The sequence below is a fragment of the Adiantum capillus-veneris genome, chromosome 2 (assembly GCF_014529385.1).
Source record: "Adiantum capillus-veneris isolate H3 chromosome 2, ASM1452938v2, whole genome shotgun sequence".
Lineage (NCBI taxonomy): Eukaryota > Viridiplantae > Streptophyta > Polypodiopsida > Polypodiales > Pteridaceae > Adiantum > Adiantum capillus-veneris.
The window spans coordinates 44,770,804-44,796,436 of NC_140932.1; the positions used below are offsets into that span (position 1 = coordinate 44,770,804).

Genomic DNA, 25,633 nt, shown 5'->3' on the forward strand with positions numbered 1-25,633 from the left:
TGGCCACCTAATAAATGCACATCTTTTGAATGAGCTATCCGAGCAATGTAAGGCTACCTATCCTAGGCAATGCGAACCCTTATTTAAAAAAATCTATAGGGCCTGTCATGTAATTTCCTGTGAATAGGATCACAATGTTGTCGAAATGGAGCGCCTATGCTCTCCTGGTCTTACCAAGGCGTTATAAGTAGGCTAAGTGGCTCTTAAAGGGATGTGTATGCCAACAGAAGATGCAACCGACCACACTACGCATACTTCACATATGCCTCCTTCTGGACTTACCAAGGCGTTAAAGTAGGATATGTGGCTCTTAAAGGGATGTGTATGTGCCAAATTTCCGCAGTCATCAGAACATGCAACCGACCACACTATGCATACTTTACATACACCACTACCTTCTTCAATTTTCTTCTCGATAACATGCTTTCTACTATCCCAAAGAGAAGGTCAAAATAGTCCCCCTTTCCTATCCAAGAGAGCATAGTTGTTCTCCAAACCAAAATATTGCTCATCTCTTATTTAGTAATCGATGTGCATCTTGCTGTTCTCTCCAAATGGTGGCCAAGATAACGAGAACACTGTACAAATCATCATCCTAGTCCCCATCCAAGTAGCAAGAGGTATGCTACCATCATCCTCTTAATGCCAAGGGCAATTCTTGTTTGCAAATGAATGGACGCCTGACCTAGTGATAGCCAACTAAACAACCCACAATGAATCCTTTCGCAGGCATCACTACTAAAGCTCATGCAGCTCAAAATTCAAACCAACAGAGCCGTCATGCATCCACATGAAATGCACATGTGTCTCAGAAGTAAGGCATCAAAAGCAACCCCTAGGGAGATATCTTCGATCACCATGCGAAGGGCACTGCCAACCAGTGTAGGACTTTATTATCTACACACAGAAGTGCTGATTTCAAAAGGAAATAGCCGGAGGCGGAAGCAGCAAGTATACATGCTCACTACAATACATGCAGGAAGCAACGATTGCACATGCTGGCTACCATCCATGCATGATCACCGGCGATAAACATCGATTCTCGACACAGGTTACAGCCTCATTCAAACCAGAAACAATGGCAGTGAGAGCTATGAAACTCATCAACGGTTGGCTCATTGAGCTTACATTTACACTTGTTCTGCTAATCCAAGCTGCAAAAGGATGAAAAATGTCCTGATGCTGAGACAAACGATTCTGACCTCTTTATCAGGATTCACAATGAATGGACAATCAAGAATCCATCTGTTGGACTCTGTGTGTGCGTGTGTCTGAGAGAGAGAAAGTGTGAGTAATCTCAACTCTTCTCACAGTCCAATCATCATTGTGGCAACACCGAACAATGATACCCGGGAACAAACCAAGAAATTGCATATTATTAATGCCATCTCTATACCAAAGTCAAAACAAAATTGACTTTCTACCATTGTGCTATGCTGCCTCAGGATTGCGATTCTAGCTCTTACATAAGATTTGCCCAAAAAATTACTTATTTGCATTCTCTTTTTCAAGTCTTTCTATCTCCTCATTTCTTCTGGCTTCTTCATCTTTTGCCTCTTGTTCTCTCCTTGCCTCCTCCGCCTTAGCCTCCTCCTCCTCTTCTTTCTCGTCTTGAGCATCAAATTCCTCCTGTGCAGCCATAGCCTTAAACATTGGATCCCTAAGCTGCCCAATAAGACCCCCGCCTACTTTATATTCCATCTCATCTCCAACCAGGAACAACCGCTGTTCTGCTCCAGGAACTGCTACATCTATTGCAAGCAACTTGAACTCATACTGAAAAAGCCAAAGAGAAAACTATCCTTAGGCCTAAAATAGAATACAGCTAATGCGGGGAAATTCTATTTTTTTGGATGAAAAAAAAAACTTACCTTTCCTTTTTTTTTCTTCACTTCAGCACTGACTAATCCTTTCCGTTCGGATCCTTGAATTGGAAATATGAGGAAGCATCTCTTACTTCCAATTCTCGGTTTTAACTTCTTTAGCTTCAAACCCCCACTTGACATAACGTATGCTCTCAAGTCTGTGCCAGTCAATGGTGGTCCCAAAACCTCCAGAGCTGCTGCAGATGTGTTCATCATGCGCATGGCTATCCGATATACTTTGTCAGGGTTGATGGTATACCTGGCTCGTAATGCCATAGCCTGAATGAGAAAATAAGATCAATAGCAAGTTAACATAACAGATTGAGCCATAAATCATGTGGCAACTTGGGACATTGCAATGTGCAATAGATGAGCAACTTAGTAGCTTCTGAACCAAAATAAAACACATCCCTGTTCATGAATACGGATCAATACCAGGTTGTTACTCATATGTTCCTGTCTCAGAGACTAAGCCTTCATTTAAAAATAAAGCATTTTAGATAGGGGTCATAACAAACAGGTTGATGAATTTATTCTAGCTGAAAGAACAGAAAAAATTTATTTGTATACGTTTTCATAAGGTCAAAAGAATTGGACTTGTCAAGTGTAAGCAGTACTAGGGAAAGGCATAAAAGAGTCAACAATCACAAAGAAGGTATTCCTCAACAGACAAAGAGGCAGACACAAAGTTCTGAAAGCCCAATGTCCGAAAGAAAGCTGCAGAAAGCAGACATCTACTAAGCAAAGAAGATAATCGGGCAGAACATGTAGCTAGAGCTTTTTTGTCAAAAGTCCACCCGGTATGTCTGGTCGATTTTGAGGCAAATTAAGTGGTATGTGAGAAGATACCCCCGAAGGGCACATGGGAGACAGATCTACTGCAGCTTTGTGGATTTCCGTAAACCATTTGACACAGTGCCCACAGCTAGATTGATGCGCAGACTACAGGAGATGGGAGTACCCACAGAGCTGATTTGGGGAATCATGGTATTATACAAGTCAGTAGTGGGGCATGTACGCACTCCAGAGGGGCTATCTACATTGGTTCACTCCACTATCGGGGTGAAGCACGCCTGCCGGCTCTCTCCTACTCTATTTGGTATGTATGTAGATGGGGCTTTTGACTATTTGAGAGAGATGGTGATAGAGGTGCACAGCTGGCGGGGACATGGATTCCACTATTGTTATATGCTGATGATATTGTGTTGATCTCCGGCTCTCCGGAGGGGATGCAGCATCACTTGAATGTGTTGCATAGGTTTGCCAACGACAGTAGTTTGTCTGTCAACCTTGGTAAAACCAAGGCTATGGTGTTAAACACCACCCCACATTGGATTAGGAGAGCAACACCCACATTCACTTACGGCCATGACACAGTGGAGTATACAGATGCTTACACCACCTTGGGGTGGCCTCTAGTGGACCAGCTTTTTCATTGAGGAGGGCAGCAGAGACCAGATTGACCAAAGCCTATGAAGCATTGGGTGGATTAGAGAGGATGTGTTCACAGATTCAGTTTCAGGAGCCTCGGACGAAGCTCTGTCCTTTTGACACTTTGGTGGCTTCCACATTGCTCTATGGAGTAGGTATATGGGGGCCTTCTTTGGACCATCATGGGAGGTTAGGTCGTACTTGGATACAGGCGACACAGTAACTGGGCACGAAGGTGGCTTTCTATCGAGAGCATCTACTCCAGCTTACTGAGGATGGTTTTGTGATGAGGCCCAAATACATGGACACCCACTTATCTCATGGAATACAATGCGCTATTGGCCAGATATGCACATCTTCACGCCAGCTTCGGGTTGAGACTGGTAGATATAGCGGAGTATCAACAGAGGCCAGGACATGCCCCCTTTGTCACATGGAGCCTGAGACGGAGTTACACTACCCATGCCACTGCCCACTTTACTATGAGATACGAGGTCACTTTCACTGCCTGTTCAGAGAGGGCTTTGGACCACTCTCTAGAGTCATGGGGTATGATGTAAGGTGCAGTGGAAGTGAATGTTGAACTTTGCTCAAGATGAGTGCTCCAAACTATGCTCAAGGGTTCCTTTTACTTACGGAAGGGAGAGCCTTCCGTTCCTTTAGTGAGAGAGTGCAAGTGATCACAAACAGAGTGAATAGACACTGTGCGTGAAGGTGCTTAGACTGAGAGATAGAGAGAGAAGAATACGACACGTGAATGTTGTCAAACCCTCCTCCGAAGGCCCCACTCTCTATGGCGAGAGCGGTCTACTATTGATTGCACAAATCTCTACAATGCTTTCGACTTGCCGACGATGAGGACGACGACGAGACGGACTGAAATCTGAAAGTGCTCATGGCTGAAATCTACAAATTTTTATCTGCTGAATTCTAACTCTATGTCGGTGACGATGTCGATGACGACGGTACGACGACGACGCGCTGAAAACTGAATGCTTGAAACGCTGGCTTACTTGCTCATGAAAAACGGTGCTCTGCTGGTCCTTTGCTTGCTGAAATTCCCTGCTGAAAACGCTGGCCTGAGGCTGAATCACGGCTTCTGCTGCATGTAAAACGCTGGTCTGAGATACCTTTGAAAATGCGGATGGCTGGATACAAACACTCGCTGCTGGTGCCCAAAATGCTAGCATGCATGAGGGAAAACACTGATCTGTGGGCTGAAATCGCCAAGTCTCCAAGGGGATGAAAAACGCTGGAGTTCTTTGCTGAAAACGCCAGGCTGAAGGGGGGGTTGTTCTTGCTGAGAGTGGGAGAGAGAAGCCTACTGCAATGAATTGCCTGATGCCCTTTCTCCTCCTTTGCTGGATAGTGCTAGCGCTAGGTTGCTTATATATTTCATTAGCAAAATTGCCCTACCTACTTCCCAACAAAAGTCACTTAAAAATAATAAGTGAAAAATGTCAAAAATAGGGAAAATAGGTTTTCTGCTCTGTAAAATGGTCCTGATGGAATCTGATGAGAATGTTGATGATCATGTTGTGTGCAACCGGAGGATATGCATCTACACAAAGTCATCTGCGGCTGCTTCAATGCTTCAACTTCGTCTTTAGTCATGCGTCTACCTTCTTCAAGAATCTCCGAGGATGAAAATTCATGAAACCACTTCCAACACAAAAACATGAACATACCCATTCCATGTAAAGTGACTGGAAAAATTCTAATCTTCTCTAAAGACTGTGCATGCAATGTAGATGAACAAATAGACGGAGTGCCAACCCGTTCATCACACAAACGCAAACAATGAGATCAAATCTTGTGTTTCTGATCTAAATCAATCAACTGTGGCAAAACACAACGGAAATGCCGATGCTTGATGCTCAATCTTTCTTGTGCTCTTTCGGATACTGTGTCATGCCAAGGAAGAGACATGGAATGCAAATTACTTAAATGCATACTTTTCAACTCTTCATGAGAAATCGGGTACATCCGTGCTCATCCATGAGTGAATCGTGCTCGACGTACAATGTCATGCCTAGGAAAAGGGATCACATAAAGATGCTGACTAATATACAGGAAACGATCACGAATGAAACACTCGTACAATGCGTGCTGACTAATCATTCGTACACATAATACTTCCTGTGAGGGTTCTCTGGACCTAGGTTCGAGAGCCAAGATCGGTTCTTCGTGATCGATCGAATCTGCTTGTGGGGGTGTTGTGGACCTCGACTCGAAAGCCAAGATCGATTCTTCGTGATTGATCGAATCTGCAATGAGGTTAGTTTTGCTAGAAAAAGCATCAACTAAACCATCATCCTTGTGAACAATCACATCATCTTTATCTTGCAAATCATCATGCTTGTGAGAGATCACATCTTTTGATCAGGCAAATCATCATGCTCATCATTATCATGCAATTCATCATGCTTGTCATTATCATTCAAATCATTATGCAAATCATGTAATTCCTGTGTCGTGCTTTGGAAAAGAAGAGACTGAGAGAGTCTCCTTTTCCTGATCCTTTGTAATTTGTGCCTGCACACTAGAAAAGAGACAGAACAACTCTTGCATCTGTTGGGCTCTCTGTTCGGCCGCCAAGCGCGCTTGCTCACGCTCACACTCAAAGTCGGCCTTTCTTTCTGCTTGTCTTGCTTCACGTTCTAACTTCATGTCCATCATCGTCATGTCGAAAGCCTCCATAAGAGTTAGTGCAATCTTGGCCTAGATGGGGAAGGGGGAGAGTTGGAAAACCCTCCTGGTGGGGAAAACTCTTCTTCGCCACTCCCATGCTCACCACCTCCATGCAAAGTATCCATTCCGCTTCGGGTGATGACCATCCACTGAAGTCTTGGGTTCTTAAGTTCACGAGGAACTTGGGTTCTTGTGGGTCTTGGTTCTTGAGGTTCTTGAGGGTCTTGAGTTCTTGAGGTTCTTGAGAGTCTTGAGGTTCTTCTTTCGCTTGTAATCTGTGTTAGAGAAGGATCTCCTCTTCACCCGAGTTCTTCTCTTTTCCGCGGGTGCACCCCTTTGCGGACTTGCGCTCACACCAAGGTTGCTTTTGCCCACCTCACTTCGATTGGCTGGCCGCTAAGTACACGGTCCGCTCTCAATGAGTGAAAAGAGGCACAAGGGGAGGTTGGACAAGCCCTTCTTTCTTGGGTTTCCTGTCACTCTTCCGAAACACGATTAGGAATCGACACGCCCAAGAGGACTTGGGTTATGTGCGACCGCAACAAGCAAAAAAAAATTATGTGGTTCTTGTGGTTCTTTCCTTGAGTGATACAGAACACTGCCAAAGCTCTGATACCAATGTAAGGTGCAGCGGAAGTGAATGTTGAACTTTGCTCAAGATGAGTGCTCCGAACTGTGCTCAAGGGTTCCTTTTACTTACGGAAGGGAGAGCCTTCCGTTCCTTTAGTGAGAGAGTGCAACTGATCACAAACAGAGTGAATAGACACTGTGCGTGAAGGTGCTGAGACTAAGAGATAGAGAGAGAAGAATACAACACGAGAATGTTGTCAAACCCTCCTCCGAAGGCCCCACTCTATGGCGAGAGTGGTCTACTATTGATTGCACAAATCTCTACAATGCTTTGGACTTGCCGACGATGTCGACGACGATGAGGACGACGACGAGACGGGCTGAAATTTGAAAGTGCTAATGGCTGAAATCTGCAAACCTTTATCTGTTGAATTTTGACTCTATGTCGGTGACGATGTCGATGACGACAGTACGACGACGACGCGCTGAAAACTGAATGCTTGAAACGCTAGCTTACTTGCTCATGAAAAACGTTGCTCTGCTGGTCCTTTGCTTGCTGAAATTCCCTGCTGAAAAAGCTGGCCTGAGGCTGAATCGCGGCTTCTGCTGCGTGTAAAACGCTAGTCTGAGTTGCCTTTGAAAACGCTGATGGCTGGATACAAACGCTGGCTGCTGGTGCCCAAAACGCTAGCATGCATGAGGGAAAACGCTGATCTGTGGGCTGAAATCGCCAAGTCTCCAAGGGGATGGAGTTCTTTGCTGAAAACGCCAGGCTGAAGGGGGGGTTGTTCTTGCTGAGAGTGGGAGAGAGAAGCCTGCTGCAATGAATTGCCTGATGCCCTTTCTCCTCCTTTGCCAGATAGTGCTAGTGCTAGGTTGCTTATATATTTCATTAGCAAAATTGCCCTACCTAGTTTCCAACATAAGTCACTTAAAAATAATAAGTGAAAAATGTCAAAAAATAGGGGAAATAGATTTTCTGCTCTGTAAAATGATCCTGATGGGAATGCTGATGATCATGCTGTGTGCAACCGGAGGATATGCATCTACTCCCTAAGTGTCTGGACATGCACGGTCTGCGAACAGACTCACAAAAGTGCCAGATCACTTCCTATTCTAGACTGACTTGACTGAACTGAATCCTTGTCATGCTGTACCTTGTCCACGGACACATAGGGTTAGATGTGTCACGTGACATATGAGGACCAGAGATGCCTGGGACTGTTTTTTATCGAGCTGTGCAGACACAAAGAGAAGAGGCTAGCCAGTCTCAGAGACGGATTACAGACTTCCTTAGAGCAGACATTGGGCAGCTGGAGGAGCAGCTACCACCACACAGCTCACACTCTCCTAGCACTAGAGGCACGCTGGTTGATCGAGCGACCAAGCTAGGGAGATCCAGACGTCCACAACTGCGGGGGACTAAACAACATCGACGGAGGTTGCATCAGAGGTTTCGGGTCACTCTGGCCCGACATGTCACAAGACGGGCCCCACGTGCCAATAGAAAAGAACAGACTTAACAGACTTTTAGCACTTTAATAACAATTGAACTAAAATAGAGAGACGACACGCGACACGGAGTGGCGGAATTCCACCCCAAAGAGTACTGGCCCCAAACGTTGGCGCCCCTTTCGGTATTTCTTTATATTGCATCAACACAGTACAAGCCGGTACTCGAGACTCTGCACCTTCACCAGGAAGCATGCCAGAGAATGAGCCCTAACCTCATATTTAAAGGCCCTAGGCCCCAAAAGCAATTTATAGTGAAAAGCCTTCAAACTCAAAAGCATCTGGTCCAAAAGCAAAGCCAAAAAGCTGCCAGCGTAAATCACGGAAATCCGTACAGTTGCCACGTAATCAAGAAACGCAAAACGCGGAAATCCGTACAGCCTGCCACGTCATCATGCTAGCGCAATTTTCGGAAATCTACCATGTCATCAGTTTTTGTGTGTGCGGATCCTGCTTTATTTTAATCCTTTATGTCACTTGGGGCCCTATCAGACGGGGTCCCCATAAGTTGGGGGACTTCTTCTGTTACTTGTTCTTCTTAGGGTTTAGGCCCCTCTGCCGGCATCTGTAAGTTGACTCCATTCTTTAGGCTTTGACACGTCAGCAGTTTGTTACATCTCCACTTCTTGAAAGAGAGTAATCGCCCGCGATTACAGCATGTCTGCAAAACAACTCAAGTTAGCTCACAAATTTACGAGGGACACTCCGAGGGACAACAGTTTGCTCTTTTTATTAAGGAGTTAGCTTCTCCTTTCGGCTCTTTTGATCAAGGAGTTAGCTTCTCCTTTTGTCCAAATTGGAACTCTTGATATTCCGGCGTAGTAAAATTAGCCATCACACCCAGACCGTACTGATCTTTCACGGGTGTCTTGATGCACTAACATTACATACCCAGGCAATCTCATCCAATTAGGAATATTCAGTAAATGGCACAACACAATGCAACACAAATGCTTACATATGCATGACTCCCCCAAGACAAACGATATGCGGTATGAAGCTACTCAACGACTACCTCGTCACTCCCCCCGCAAATAACCTAAAAAGGTCCGGGCCATGAGCTCAGAGGACTGTACAACCAAACGCTCCATAGACCGCAATCTGCATCGCTTGGAGGTTCAAGCATACAACCAAACGCTCCCCAAGCATCTGCCTACGTCGTTCGGAGGTTTCTCCCCAGGCATCGAGCTGCGTCGTTCCGAGGTTTTCAAACATACAACGAAACGCTCCCCAAGCGTCAGCCTGCGTCGTTTCGTGGTTCAAACAATACCAAAACAATATTTCTCACTTCTCCACCCGGGAGTAAAATCACCAATCAATGAAACCAGTATTAAAACCAAAGTCAAACATTTCAATCGGCACCAAAACAGGTTCAAAACAAATACCATCCATTTCAAACAAATTTCAAACAAGATCACCAAACAAGTTCTCAAACAAATTTCAAAATTAAAAAAAGCAATCTCGACATCAGTCGAGCTCGAAAAGTCGGCTGACTTTCCATCCGAAAACCTGCACCAAAAAATTAGGGTTAGGTTTATTCCATAGGGTCGTAGCGAGCACAGTATGATCCATCAGCTCTTGGAAAAACAGTGTTTCTTTGATGGCGATGGTAGTCTCAAGATAGCAATCGCACTGGACCTCCAAGGTCATTTGCTTGGGAAGAGATATCTACTGAGAGATGTCGAGAAATTTCAAGTTATAATCTGCTAGGGTTTCCATGGCAAGCATTTCAAGATACCCCACTCTGCCAGAAGTTGCACTCCGAAGGAAGATGTCAGAAACCATATAACTTCGGGCAAATTTTTTTTTCTTGAAAGCTTGCCAAGTACTTAAAGTATGCTGCTTGGTAGCTGTAGACATCAACATCTGCATGGCACTGCTTCTGAGAAAAACAATGACTTGAAACAAATCTAGATCCTTTTCTTGCAAGTGATCTTAATTGGCTTATGCCCTGTAAGACATGAGCGGTGAAGACCGGAGCGCGCCCGATGCGCGATGAAGGGTGGGAGTGTCTAATAAGTCCAGGTTGGAGGGCGAAGATACCTCAAATAAAATAAAATCCATAGCTCTAGAGGACGAAGATACCTCAAATAAAATAAAAATCCATAGCTTTGTCTGCTCTTTTGTAGGACCGGTATGCTTTCAAAAAAGCATACGCCTGATGCTCTGATACCACTGTCACAAGACGAGCCCCACATGCCAATAGAAAAGAACAGACCGAACAAACTTTTAGCACTTCAATAACAACTGAACTGAAATAGAGAGACGACATGCGACACGGAGTGGCGGAATTTCACCCCAGAGAATATTGGCCCCAAACGTTGGCGCCCCTTTCGGTATTTCTTATATTGCATCAACACAGTACAAGCTGATACTCGAGACTCTGCACCTTCGCCAGGTTGCATGCCAGAGAATGAGCCCTAACCTCATATTTAAAGGCCCTAGGTCCCAAAAGCAGTTTACAGTGAAAAGCCTTCAAACTCAAAAGCATCTGGTCCAGAAGCAAAGCCACAAAGCTGCCAGCATAAATCACGGAAATCCGTACATCCTGCCACGTCATCATGCCAATGCAATTTTTAGAAATCCACCACGTCATCAGTTTTTGTGTGTGTGCGGGTCCTGCTTTATTTTATTATTTTGTCACCTGGGGCCCCATCGGACAGGGTCCCCATAAGTTGGGAGGACTTCTTCTGTTACTTGTTCTTCTTAGGTTTAGGCCCCTCGGCCGGCATCTGTAAGTTGGCTCCATTCTTTAGGCTTTGACACGTCAACAGTTTGTTACACGACATGCATGTCCCCCGATCAGACTCACTGTGACATAAAAACGTGTTTCGGCCCTCCGAAACGGGCGAAACGAAACAATGTTTTTTTTTTCTCCCCTTTTGACCTGCTAACCCAAAACGGGTGTTTTAGGATTTTTAAACCCATTACAAAACCTTATGAGGAGGACTCTAGCTAGTTTCTTATTGATATTTGGGCATTTTATGCATAGAAACAGGGGACGGGGGGACGCGGCCCTAAACAGGCGGGACGTGACAGGGGACGCGGGAACGGAGGACGGGACGCCTATTTGAGACGCACGGACGTCCCTCACAAGGGACGGGGGCGGGACGCGTCCCACGACGCGGGTCCCCGGTGACAGGGCAGCATGGGACGTGGGCAAGGGGCGGGACGGACGAGTTTTGGGCCAATTTTGGGGGCAATAGTTTGATATTTAAGGGCACACAAGGGAATGCCTTGGCAAGCCTATCCTTCTAACTTCTAAGTGCTCTCGAGTCCCGTGGGCGGCGGGCCATCATCCATGCCACATGGGCCATCTCCTCTCTCTCTCTCTCTCTCTCTCTCTCTCTCTCTCTCTCTCTCTCTCTCTCTCTCTCTCTCTCTCTTACATCATTATGTTTTGCCCTTTGACGAGGATGATTGATGATTGATCACCACACCAACGGTGTCGCACACGTCGCACGCCCTTTGTTATATTTTGGTATTATGTAATATGAGTGCAACACCCACTTTTTCTTTGCAATCTTGTGCTCTTAGTGTTCACTGTTGTCTCAGTATTAAATTTGCAAAGAACTAGTGTTTTTTAGAGCGCGTCCCCGTCCCGTATTTTGCCACGTCCTCGTCCCCGGGACCCGCTACGTCCCCGAGACCCGTGCCCGTCCCCATGTGACTATGATTTTATGTAGTATGACCAAAACTCAACTCATGTATTATTGGTCTTTTGGAGATTCAGATCATATATTAGGAACTGCTCTGTTAGGTGCAACGGAATGAATGTTTGCGCTTTGCTCAAGATGAGTGCTACGAACTGTGCTCAAGGTTCCTTTTGTTCTTATGGAAGGGAGAGCCTTCCGTTTAAAATGAGAGAATGCTATGATCACAAACAAAGTGAATGGACACTGTGCGTGCAAGTGTATGAGACTGAGAGATAGAGAGAGAAGAGAGATACGACACCAGAGACGTTGTAAAACCCTCCTCCGAAGGCCCCACTCTCGTCGGCGAGAGTGGTCTACTTATGATTGCACAATCTGGTACAAATGGAATACATGGGACTGATGCAAGTCCAGGCTACGTCGGCGATGACAACGGGGACGACGAGACCGACCTAAGGGCTGAAATCTGCAATCTTTTATCTGCTGTCCAAAAACGCTATGGGCTGAAATCTGCTGCAGGTCCAAAAACGCTGATTTTGGGGCTGTTTTTTGTGGGTCTTTGACGCTGAAAATCTGCAGGTTTCTTTAGGCTGAAAACTGATGGTCTTTCCGGGCTGAATATGCTACTTCTTATGGCTGAACTTGAAGGTCTTCTACTGCTGCAAATCGCCAGGGCTGAACTTGCAAAGGCTGGAATCTGCAAGCACTAGGAATGTCAAAAACGCTAGGTATGGGATCTGTCAAAAACGCTAGCTGATGTGTCTCTGCAAAAACGCTAGCTGTGTCTGCTTCTTCTGGCGATTCATGCTGATGCAAAACGCTAGGCTTGGCTGGTCTTTGCTCTAGCGACAATCTCCTTGATGAGAAAACGCTAGGGCTGATTCTTCTTGCTTGGAGGAAATCCACCAAGGGGTCTTGTTGGAGAAGTTGCCTGTTGAGCTTGGCTTCTGTTGCCTCTTCTGTCAAATAGTGCTAGTCTAGGTTTGCTTATATACAAACTTACTCAATTTGCCCTACCTACTTTCCAACAAAAGTCACTTAAAAATAATAAGTGAAAAATGTCAAAAATAGGTAAAATAGGCTAAATGCACTGGAAAATTCCCTTGATGGAATCTGATGGATTCTGATGGGAATATTGATGATCCTGTTGTGTGCAACCAAAGGATATGTATCTACACTAAGTGACTGGGCATGCACGATTGTCACGTGACACATCCCAACCCTATGTGTCCGTGGACAAGTTACACCAGAGCAGGGTTCAGTCAAGTTAAGTCAAGTCTAGATTAGCAATGATCTGGCACTTTGTGAGTATATTCGTAGACCGTGCATGCCCAGTCACTTAGCATAGATGCATATCCTCCGGTTGCACACAGCATGATCATCGGAATTCCCATCAGAATCCATTAGCATCTGTTAGGGGAATTTTCCAGTGCATTTAGCCTATTTTCCTATTTATTGGGATTTTCACTTATTATTTTTAAGTGACTTTCCTACAAAAGTAGGTTGGGCAATTTTGCTAAGTTAATATATAAGCAAACTAAAGTTCACACTTTCTGGCAGAAGAGGTAGCAAGAGCACCTTGCTCAACAGGCAACTTCTCAGCAAGACCAACCTCCACGACTACTCTGGCGTTTTCTCCACAGAAGACCTAGCGTTTTTGCATCAGATCAGCCTTGGCGATTTGTGCACAGCAGATCAGCCCCAGCGTCATCACGACACAGCAGATTAGCCTAGCGTTTTTGCATTTGCAGAACCCCGGCGACAGAAGGACCAATTTCAGCCCCTGGCGTTTTTGGATTTCAGCAGCAAATTAAGACCGGCATTATTCACCTAAAGTGTAGCAGATTCAGCCCGTAAAGACCATCAGCTTTCAGCCCTAAGAAACCTCATTTTTCAGCCAAGAAAACGCAGCCAAAACAGTCATTTTCAGCCACCGAAACAGTCCAAGAAATTCAGCATCTAGAAGATCTCAGATTTGAGCCCAAGTCGTCGTCGTCACCGGCATAGTCCCATTGTATCAGTCCATTGCATTCGCATTGTACACCTTTGTGCAATCAAAGTAGACCACTCTCGCCGACGAGAGTGGGGCCTTCGGAGGAGGGTTTTACAACCCCTCGGTGTCGTATCTCTTCTCTCTCCTTCTCTCAGTCTCATTCATTTGCACGCACTAGATCCACTCACTTTGTTCGTGATCACCACACTCTCTATAAGACGGAAAGCTCTCTCTTTCCCTAAGAACTAAAAGGAACCTTGAGCAATAAGGATCACTAATCTTGAGAAAATACAACATTCATTCCGCTGCACCTAACAACGATCTACGAATAGACTCACAAAAGTGCCAGATCACTGCTAAATCTAGACTCACTTGACTGACTGAACCCTGATCATGTTGTAGCTTGTCCACGGACACATAGGGTTGGATGTGTCACGTGACATGCTCGTGTGATTTGAGTCATGATTTTTTATGAGAACATGAGTTTAGACATTGTTATTTGTTTTGCCATTGTAATTTATCATAGTTTTGGCTTGGCTAGGTATTTCAATTTCAGCTCTTACCTTGTTCATTCGTGACTCAAGTCTCACATCTAGATTTCGGTATTTCACATGTCTTGACAGGTGAATTTGTAAGTACATACATGTAAAACGAAACCTATGTTTCGCTTTCTCTAAGCTCCGAAACGAAACGTTTCAGAAACCTCGAAACCCCGAAACGTTTCATGTCACACTGGTCCGACTCAGACTACTGACAAAAGAGAAGATTGATGAGATCCGCCAGTGACCGATGCTAGATTTTTATAGGATTGTATACCCTGCTTATTCACTACTCTCCCCCCCCCCCCCCCCCCCACAACTTATATCCCACACAATCCCATTTCAGTAGCTTTTCTTTTTATTTTTGGTACTTACACTGTATCAGATTCACCGCATTGTAACTTTTTTATCTCATAGGTCATTTTGGCCTTTTGAAGACTTTAATATAACATTTCATCTCTCTCTCTCTCTCTCTCTCTCTCTCTCTCTCTCTCTCTCTCTCTCTCTCTCTCTCTCTCTCTCTCTCCGATTTTGAGGCAAATGAAGTGGTATTGAGAAGATACCCTGTCACAAGACAGGCACCACACACCACATCAACACGTCAGCAAGTTTGTGACATCCCCTCTTCTTGAAAGAAAGTAATCGTCCATGATTATAGCATATCTGCAAAACAACTCAAGTTAGACAAAAATTTCGAAGGGACAATCAGTTTGCTCTTTTTTTGTTAAGGAGTTGGCTTCTCCTTTCGGCTCTTTTGTCAAGGAGTTGGCTTCTCCTCTCGGCTCTTTTGTCAAGGAGTTGGCTTCTTCTTTCGTCCAGATCGGAACTCTTGATATTCCGACGTAGTAAAATTACCCATCACACCCTGACCGCACTGATCTTCCACGGGTGTCTTGATGCACTAAAATTACATACCCAGGCAATCTCATCCAATTAGGAATATTCAGTAGTTGGCACATCACAATGCAGCACAAATGCTCCCATATGCATATTACAAGACATATAAACATAAAGTCGCCGATGAACACTCCTCCCGCATAACCTACCAAGATCCAAGCCAAGAGAGATTCAACGACTCCCTTATCACTCCTCCTGCATAACCTAAAAGGGTCCGGGCCGGGAGATATAGAGGCCTCTTACAACCAAACGCCCCCCAGACCGCAGCCTGCGTAGTTTGGAGGTGCTGAGAGTAACCACTGCTCAGAATTCTTAATACTCCTCCCGCACCATCCAGGTCCGGGACGGGAGTAAAAACAACAATATTTTTCAAGCATTTAATACTCCCCCCGCAAATAGCCACAAGGGTCCGGGCCATGAGTATGTGCAAGCATTCTCATACATCATTTCTCAATACTCCATCCGGGAGTAAAATCACCAATCAATGCAACCAGTATTTAAAACCAGAGTCAAACAATTCAAATCGGCACCAAGACAAGTTTAAAACAGATACCATCCATTTCAAACAAATTTTCAAGCAATACTTTCTCAAAAAGAGTTCAAAAGTATCTAACTATAAAACAACTAGAGAGTTCATGCAGGGTTTTGTTCGGACAACCGAACTTTGAGGACGACTGGCTTGCCCTTTTGCATCACAATGATGGTTCGATTCCGAGCCTAGAGAGTCGCATCATTCTGGTCATGCCAAGGCATGCCCAAGAGAACGTCGCAATTACCCAACTTAATAATGTGGAAATCGGCTTTTCCATGATAATCTTGGATAGTCACTGGAAGAGCACCAATGAGCGATACCACTTTTTGAGTTTGCCCCGTGGCTAGCTCGGCTTCAATTTCTCCACCCTCTTCATCATAATCAAAGTGCATCTGCTTCAAGAATTCTAGATGGATGAAGTTCTCTGTAGCTCCGGGGTCAAAGAAAATAAGGGCTGTAAAGCCAATGACTTTGCCATATGCTCGGCACAATTCAAGGCGTATGCCATAGATATCAAGGACTAGTCCAATAGCGGGTCTAGCTCTCTTAGCTGGAGGTGGCGTTAGAGTTCTGTCGACCGTTGGTCCAGATCAGCCATTGTTTTTGCATCACATTAGCCAGCGTTTTTGCATCAAATCAACTAGTGCTTTTGCACCGTATCAGCCCTAGTGTTTTTGCACCAACATCATTATCTAGCGTTTTTGCAGAGCATTAGCATAGAGCACTCAGTATAGCCATTGTATCAACATTTATGCAAGTAATTAAAGAAAGTACTTGCTCTGGCAATAGAGCAAGGGAACCCTTGAGGGTGGTTGAGACCCGACATGCAATGTCGTCTCTCTTTTCTCTCTCTGCCTCTCTCTTCATTGTGTTCAGTTCAGTTTCTCTTAAGTAAAGTAAACTAGCCTTGCGTTTGTGAGAAATACTCGATCTGAGCTAAATCCTTAAACCCTTCCACTGCACCTGACATCTAACTTGAGTTGTTTTGCAAATATAATTGTGGACGATTAAGAAAGGCATAAAGCTAAAAACTAACACAGTACTTGGATTGTGTGAGGTTACACTTTAACAAAACCCAAGCCAAAACACGAGCCTATGTACCTTGTTGAAGCAAAATAAAGAAATACCGAAAGGGACGCCATTGTTTGGGGCCAATGCATTCTAGGAAAGGGGGGGGGGACTACGCCACTCCGTGTCTTATGTGGATTCTCTCTTTCACTTGAATCAATCTATTCTTTTTGGTCGGCACATTGTGCCTATCCCGTTACATCCAGGAGCCGTTGTCATAAATGCGAGAAGACGCTTTGTTTGGCTCAGGAATGCAAAGTCATAGGCAAACGCAAGAACTCACAAAAGGACAAAGGCAAAGGCAAGCTGGACAGAGATGACGGCGATAAAGACTTGACAAAGGAGATCGGCATGGCACACATGGTGGCAACCACAGTGGCCACGGCGCGAGATTTCTAGTCAATTGGCAGTTGTGCAACTAGCTTTAGCCAGAGAGAGGCTTGTGAGCGGCAAAGAGGGCAAAAAAATCTCTCTACAAATGTGTTGGAGTTGAAGTTATTGGTATTTGAACCCATGGGTCGAAGTTCAATGCACATGCATCTGGAAAGGAACCAGCGCGACGTAAACACGATGGATGTGCTACAGACAATCCACTGTTGTTGGCCGGATTATGGATAGGATATGTTTCAAAGTTCATTGTCTAGGAATGTTTGAACATGATGTGTTCACAGTTCACGAATGGGAATTCTTGGACGTAGTGTGGTCCCAGTTTAATTTTTCTATGAGGCAAACAGTGCAAGATGGCATTCTTCTAAGGTAAAAAGTTAGTAGTAGCAAAACCAAGGTACATCCAATATATTGATCATCTGTTGGGGTGTCTATGGTAGCTTCTTCATTGACTTAGTCTTCCTACGTATGTGCTCCACAGAGGGTATTAAAGTTATAGCATCTCAAATCAATATCCCAATGTGATCCCAATATTTATTTTGGCTCTAGGTATTTAATTTGCTTAGTTGTCAAAATCTTGGGTAGGGCAAGTTACTAAGGGCACGCTAGTATATAAGCGCCACCTTGCCCCCATTGTAAATCACTAATTCATTGCCCAATTGGTTGGTTCAACGCTCTCTCTCTCTCTCTCTCTCTCTCTCTCTCTCTCTCTCTCTCTCTCTCTCTCTCTCTCTCTCTCTCTCATTGTACGCTTCCGCATCATCGACTTTGACACCTATGCCATCCCGACTCCGAACCCGACCATGTTCTCTGTTCCTGTCCCTTGACCCATGTTTCTATGCTAAGAAGTCCCTTTGTCACATTGTTGGATCCTTCATGCCTCCTCTTTTCTTCCTATCTCTCCTACAAGTGGGATGAGTTTCAAGAGGGTCTCAAAAGCTCCCTCCTCCCGCCTCCCCCTGCTAGTAGAGATTGAAAGAGAAATTTCATGGATTTTAGCCTTGTGTAAAATGGAAAGTCTCTCATGTCTTATGCTAATCAAGGATGAGGTATGCTTATCGGCTTTTCTCAATCGATCAAGTATGATGTAGAAGCTAGCAAACCCAAGACTTTCTCTGCGGATATCTGGTTGACTCAACTCTAGAGGAGGAAGAACGAAAGGATACGCTCGATATGATCGATGAGGACTCGTCCTCTGTTGACTCTTCTGAGGGAAGAACTTCTAATTGTAATGAAAGTGGTCAATCTAAGCAATCTTTTCAATCTTCTTTTTCCTCTACATCTAATTCTAAAAGTAGAAAAAATTTAATGAGGGTAAATCTTCTAATCAAGATAAACTGTGTCTCTCTCTTGCATAAGACCATCACAACGAATTAAAGATGGAACACTCACTTACGAAGAATATGCATTCTTTCCTACTTTTAAAAATCAAAGCCATCATTAGGTCAATTTGCACCAAAAGTGGATGCAATGTGATGCTAAAAGGGTATCTAAGTTGGCAGTCAGATGAGATTGTCCTGATTTTGTAATTTGCGCAAGTGTTTTACACCTCTTTTCAGTCCGTAAGTTCAGACTTTTCTGACTTGAAGGTGTGTACAGACCATCTTTTCGTTTTCAATAAGGAGAAACCAACATGAAAGCATTGTAAGGTGCAATACAATTTGTGTTGTCATATAGCGCTAATATCATGTCATAACTTTTGACAACATGAGCAGAATGTGTTCTCATTGATCTATCATCTCCTAGAAAGTGTCTAAGAGGCATAAGTGTGAAAATTCCTTAAAGCTTATGGATGGAAAATGAGCTTGTCACTCTAATTCAATCCTCATTCCTGCTCCTAAAGGCACATGTAGGCTGTAGCCATGTCGAGGAGTAGTAAGCCATAATATCATACTCTCTTTATCAAAAGAATGTGAAACTAATCAAGCTCAACGGAGTCAGATGCTGCAGATGACTCCTCTTCTTTCAAAGTAAGAGAGAATGTGTCGCTACAATCTTTGTATACATGGACACACCTGGAAAGAAAATAACTAGCACTAACCGCAAAGGCCACAGTTGCAGCTGCCATCCCCAAGAATCCAAACTTGGCCATCCCCTCTGAAAAGGAGACAAAAAGGTTGGCAACTCCGTACATGATCTGCCAAAGTAAAAAGCATGCTAGGATGCCTGCAGCGCCAACGAGAATCATCACATTGCGCTTCCAGAACCCTTCTACTTGGAGGCCAGCAACATCCTTGTAGCGAGATGCAGTTTTCATAAGTTCATCAATGGGCTTCTTGATAGTACTTGGAGAAAGCTTCAGTTTTTTTGTTATGGCCTCTGTAGATATGCGCCTGAAGAGTGTCTTTTGTGGCAAAACAATTGCTGCATTTCCCTTAAAATGGCTTAAAGCGTCAGTAGTAAAACTGCCAAAACCTCTGCAGGATCCATTAAATGAGGGCGGATTAGCCTGACAAGCTTCCTTAAAAGCACACCTTCTGAGTGTGAAAGTGCTGAATGCAGGGTTCATTTGATGTGGGCTTTTACAAGCTTCTGAAAACTCTGCAAAGGCAGAGCGCCTAATCAAAATGCTCCCATCGTGCGCAGAGTTTGGGAGCCCTGCTGCAACGATCTCCTGCGGGACCGTGTGCTTCGATCGAGAAACGGAGCTCCATGGTCGTGCAAGGCGCCCTTCTTCCCTTCCTCGACGAGCAAGACGCGATCCATGGCGGGCAAGAAAGCGGAGGGCCATTTCATGCGATCAAGCTGCCATCATCGCCACACCAAACCATTCAGAGGCCAAGTTACCAGTGACTTCGTTCGTATGGGTAAATAAATCCTACACTCAAGTGGTGCTACAATGGAAGGTAAAAAAGACCACCATTTCAATTTGAGAGCAATTTGAGAGAGACAGAGAGACCACTCTCCAAGAAATTGATATTCTATGAGTAGACCGCAATAGCGATGGATACGCACGAGCATGTATGTATCTAAAAATAAGGAAGTGTGTGCTCAGATACGCAATACACACACATGAATATTGAAAAAAGATAGTGAAGGATGGATTTGGGGATGCCTTAACAAACTTAGGAATGATTTCAAATACAAATCGCAATAGAAGAGGTCCGAAAAGTTTCAATTGAGGTTGTAGCTTTTGTAAAAAATGTAGGTTTAGGTTTGTCTCAAGTGCTCGAAATAGCCAAAGCCATGGTGGATTGTAACGAAATATCCATTACAACTCAAAACGATACTCTTTCTAGCTTTGACTATCAACCTAAATAATGTCTCCCTTTCTATTAAAAAATAACAATGGGTTCAAAGATGGCCGGGCGACCTGTTAGCGTTCACAGAACATCCTCTTATATCAACCCCAGCGGAAATGCTTGGTCTGCTACTACTGCAAAACAAAGGGCGTTATAAATGTTGAGACTAACCCCTGTACAAAAATGGGTGTTATAAATGTTGAGACTAAACACTATACAAAAATTATGATGTTTGGTATCAATGTTAATGTTTGGTATTAATGTTGTTTTTAAGCCATTTTCATTTTATGAGAAGGAACATTTTAGTGGTCGATGCTATTTCTGCAGGTTTCTCCCTACAAGCTCGCCTTTTCATCCGATCTTCACTTACATCACCTTTGTCTCCGTTCTCCTCCTCCATCTCATTGACACCTTGCGACAAAAGATATCATTATGAGAGTTTGTGTGTAAGGATTGCTCACATGCAAGAAATGATGCCACCTAAAAGACCCTCTATGTTACGCATATGTATGTATAAAATATATGTTTGCAATATCTCATTTAATTAAATTTAGAAGGCAAAAAGGCCAAAACTTTCAAGCTTTGCCTTCCCTAATGCACTTTCAAGCTTTAGCTTCACTAATGCACTTGCAAGCTTCACTATCAACCAAAATTGTAACTCTCCTCCCCCATATGGGCGTTCATGGAAATTCATTCCTAGAACGCTTCTCAATAGAGCCTTTTAGGATAGAATGTGTTTTTCTAATGTTATGACATTCTCCTAATTATTCAAGCCTTCGTCAATAGGAACTTTTGTGAAAAAGATTGTACTTTTACCATATCATTAGGTCCCCACCATTTTGGAAAAATGCAAAATTTTGCAAAAACACTTAAAATGCAAATGTGCATAGGGATGGTGTAGGAGATGAAAAGCTTTGAGGCATTGAAAAGTCAAAAGACTTTGTGTTCTCTATATAAACAAGTTTGTTGCGAGCATGCTTCATTTCTTTTCATTATGGTTCCTTTCTTCTACTACTTGTGGTTCCTTTCTAGCTCTTTCTAACCTTTCTTTCTCCTTAAAATTTCAATGCAAGAGAGTGTAGGCCTATAAAATTTAATTTTTTAAAAGTCATCACATTGTTCTAATTTTTCAAGTCTCCTAAATGGCTTCAAGAAAATAAAATCCAATAAAATCCAAGACTCCAAATATGCATTATCTTGAGCCTTGGCACTTGGAGTACGTTTTTTGTCATTTTCAGTCCATGTGTTTCATTGCCGCTACATCCAACCATCATCTTGCCCTTGCCTTACTTGCATCCAATTGCAACTACATCCAAAGCTCCATCTCTCGGCGGTCTTGGTCCCCTTGCTTTCCTCACTTAATGCACAGGTTTGATTGGTATCATCTTGGCAAGTTGAAACAGATGTTTGCCCTCATCCACCTTTGCGTCATAGAACACAATCAACACCACCAACATCGCCAAGTATCACATTGCTTATTGTATTGCCTACCACACATGCTACATCTCGTTTTGAGAGCCGCAATCTTGGCATGCACTCATTAGCTCCTTCTAAGGTTCTGGAGGAGGTCGAGGGGCTTACACAAGACAAGGCATAATTACTATTGCATACCAGAATGACAAAAATGCACCAAGAAATTTATGGTGTAGGAAATGCAAGCTGCTCTATTCATTGCAAACCAAGATGAGAGAGAGAGAGAGAGAGAGAGCATCAATTGCATGGCCCTAGTTGTGAATGCTTACTCATATTAAGGCTACGATCTGCTTGCAATGGCTTGAAGGAGAGGATGAAGACTCAAGGGAGGTCTCAATCGGTTGATGCCTCAAAGGTAAGTGGGCTAAGGGGGTTTATATAAATAATAATAATATAGTGAAAGAGAGCGTAGCGGCAGAGGTGGCTTTCCTTTGTTGCGTGATGTGTAGATGAGGCTTTTTTTTGGAGTTGCAAGAGGGAAAAGGAGAAGGCTACTCTCAGGTTGCGAGTAGCCAATACTCTCAACCTTTGAGATGATCATTTTAGATTGCTTGCGACAAGGAGACAACAATGCACCTCCTTGATGCTATGAAGTGGGTGGCCATGGACAAGCTTCAGTTTGAACACGTGGATCTTGCAAGTGGACTCAGTGGGTCCCACAGACCAAGGAATGCGCCCATAACTGAAGGCAATGAATCTTAAAGGCACTACTTATTTTCGTAGCTCAAGATTCAAGGCACATGTTGTACATGTCAACGAGAGATCGGGCCAAAGCAGTAGCCAACCTCCACTATGGTTGATTGGGACTGCAGCCACGTGGAGGCTAGTCCACACAATGTCAATTGTAACTCACATACAATTGTAGGAAGCGATGTATGTATTGTAGTAGAAGCCAGTCCATGCCGCATTGGAGCCTTTTGCACTACCAAGAGTGCCACGTCAGAGGGCAACGTAGTGCAGGTCTCTCTCTCTCTCTCTCTCTCTCTCTCTCTCTCTCTCTCTCTCTCTCTCTCCGTAGCCATGATTCAAGGCTCTATTTTCTCCCTCTCGCCATGGCAATGACCCCTCCCTCTCATGGTATAGAACTGGCTTTACGATTATTCTGCAAGTTTGATCTACATTTTGCAAAATACCAACGCCATTGTTGGACACTCCCATTGCACTAAAAGATTTCCCTTGAAATGCTTAGGATCTGCCCCCCTCACAAGTCACATTTCTACTTATACTTCCTCATCTTACAATTTTTTTGTAATTTAGAGGCTACAATACTCCATTTTTCCTTCAACTTTGTCTGGTTTGGGTAGCTCATTCTGCATTCTCTTTTGTGTTGTCTTTGACCCCTTTGCCTAGCTGCCTTTGTATTGTTGTAGATCTGCTTGCCCTAGTGAACAATCATCATGATGGAGGTATGAAATAAGGCTACTACCATTCTCTCTCTCTTTTGGTAGCTTGTTCCTAGAGCAGCATTAGTTGGTCATTGGATCTACATAAGCTTGTACATACGCCCATCACTCTAGGGCTATCTTATCTTTCCATTGCACACCAAGTAATACACTCTATGTTGTGTTCTTTGATCTCTTCCTTCATCTTCTCCGAGCTGTGTGTGTTTTTCTGCAACCCTAATTCCAACAATTGGTATCAGAGCAAGTTTAGAAAGTTTAATGAGCTACCTAAATGGGGGGAACATATGTTTCAAGTATTCAAAGTGGATTGCAGGGTATGATGTGCTTGAACCGGTTGATGTTATTTCAAGAATCTTTGAAGAGGTCTCTTATGTGGATACTATGTCAGAGCTAGAGGAGATCAAGGAGAACAGGTTACAAAGTGGAACTGACATTGTTAAAGTGCATTCAATGGATATGTATGAAGAACTGGATATATATGAAGCATTTACACATATAAAGGAGGATTTGGGTGAAGTTGTTGAAGTCTAAGTAGAGAAAAAATATAAATATGTTGCAAAGAAGGTGAGGCCGGTGGCTACATCTTTGCCACAAGGAAGTGATGGAGTGATGGAGAAAGCTTCTCGACAGCCTATGCTGAGAGATTTAAAGAACATTGGACATAAGGAAGTGATGGAGAAAGCTTCTTGACAGCCTATGCTAAGAGATCCAAAGAACATTGGACATAAATTCACTGAAGAGACATTGAAGCAACTGAAGATTGGGGAGGAGGATTTCCTTACTGAAGAGGAGATCAAATGATTTTGAGACAATCTCAAAAGAAGAAGAAAACACGAGAAAGAGATCGCAAAAAGCAGCAAAGTCAGACCCTAGTTCAAAGACCAACATAGAGACTGGTGACGACCCCGTGTATATGAACGACATTGAAGAGGATTCTGATTCGAATGAGACCATGGAGACTAAAACAGTCACTAGGAAAGAAACAAACCAAGAAGACCATCATGAGCCACAATGGCCAGGACCCAAGGAACCCAAGAAGAAAATAGGAACTTACGCAAACCCTATAGAGGAGATCGAGCGAGTCAAGCAATTAATGGATTTGGTAGAAGAGACCCAAAGGGATCTAGAGCCAGCACCTAGGAAGATCCAAATTACAGACACAATGTTCCCTATGCAAAATCAACCTCACAAAGTCCATAGACCACTAGCCATACCTAGTGTCATCCAAGAAGAAAGTGACTTTAAGTCATTGGGAAGTGGGCGTACTCCATTCTTGTTGGATAGAATGTTTATAGAGGGATTACTTGACCCTATCAAAGAAATGGAGATCCCCATCTTCCCCATGTCAAGGAACTGAAGCCCAAAAAGTGCCGTTCAATATTGCCAAATTGATGAATTTCATGGCTTTAGAAGTTAGAACCACCATCATGTCTAAACTATATGGAGACCCCGAGCTATTCTTAGCTCTTTGAGCTTTCCTCAATGGAGAACTGAAAGTCAGGCTACCACAATTTGCACAAATGGATGGAGCTAGGGAGGTGCCAATAGAGGAGGAACACTTACATCCACAACCCAACCTAGATGAGAACTCTGTTGTTGAAATACCTGTTAACAAGTTGGGGCAATACTTTGAAGGCGATGAATCCAATGCGACCATACCAATCACTACCAAGGGATTAACTATGAAGGGGATCCTTGATGGTGGCGTTGGGGTTAGCATTGTAACTAAAAATTGTTGGAAATCTATGGGAAGACTCGCCTTGGGACTACAAACATAGTGGTAAAGATGGCCAATGGGACTATTGTGAAACCTATTGGGATGCTAGAAGATCTCAAGATCAAGGTCTTTGGAAACAAAATAAGGCATACCTTCATGGATTTTTTCAAGCACAGTATGTCATCTGAGATGATCTTAGGACTTCCTTTCATGAGGGAAACAAAAAATAATGCATGACTGGTCTAAAACCATGTCTACTTGCAGTTTGAAGACTCTATCATTCGAGTTGATCTTGTAACTAGTCGAGCATATCCTCTAGAAAATAGATTTATAATTGATCATAGATCTGACACTACGATTCACTCGGCCCCATTGCAGTATTGTTACACGTGTAACAAGGATACTGATGTTGGGGAAGATTCCCCTTATATGGATGTTCTACTTAGGATAACCGAGTTTGACAATGTGGATTGGGTCCACCTAGCAGCAACCATAGACACTTGGGGAAATAGGGGGATGACTTGGGTAACACAAGAGGGGGATAAAATGCCACAACTCGTACCTTTAAATATCATAGGAGAAATGCATATAGCTTTTTATGACCTACAGGATGAAGGCTCGACTAACATTGGAACTAGTAGCATCTCAAAAAACTATAGT

General features: G+C 43.8%; 1 protein-coding gene across 1 annotated transcript; it reads right to left on the reverse strand.

Annotated features, from left to right (window-relative positions):
• Positions 1–1,025: 1,025 nt before the first annotated feature.
• Positions 1,026–19,974, reverse strand: LOC147462689 (uncharacterized). The gene is made up of 3 exons (XM_086484956.1): positions 19,180–19,974; positions 1,872–2,144; positions 1,026–1,776 (listed from the first exon to the last, which is right to left on the reverse strand). The coding sequence occupies exons 1-3, from the start codon at positions 19,867–19,869 to the stop codon at positions 1,486–1,488; spliced, it is 1,254 nt and encodes a 417-aa protein (XP_086341082.1). The 5' UTR covers positions 19,870–19,974; the 3' UTR covers positions 1,026–1,485.
• Between the last annotated feature and the right edge of the window lie 5,659 nt (positions 19,975–25,633).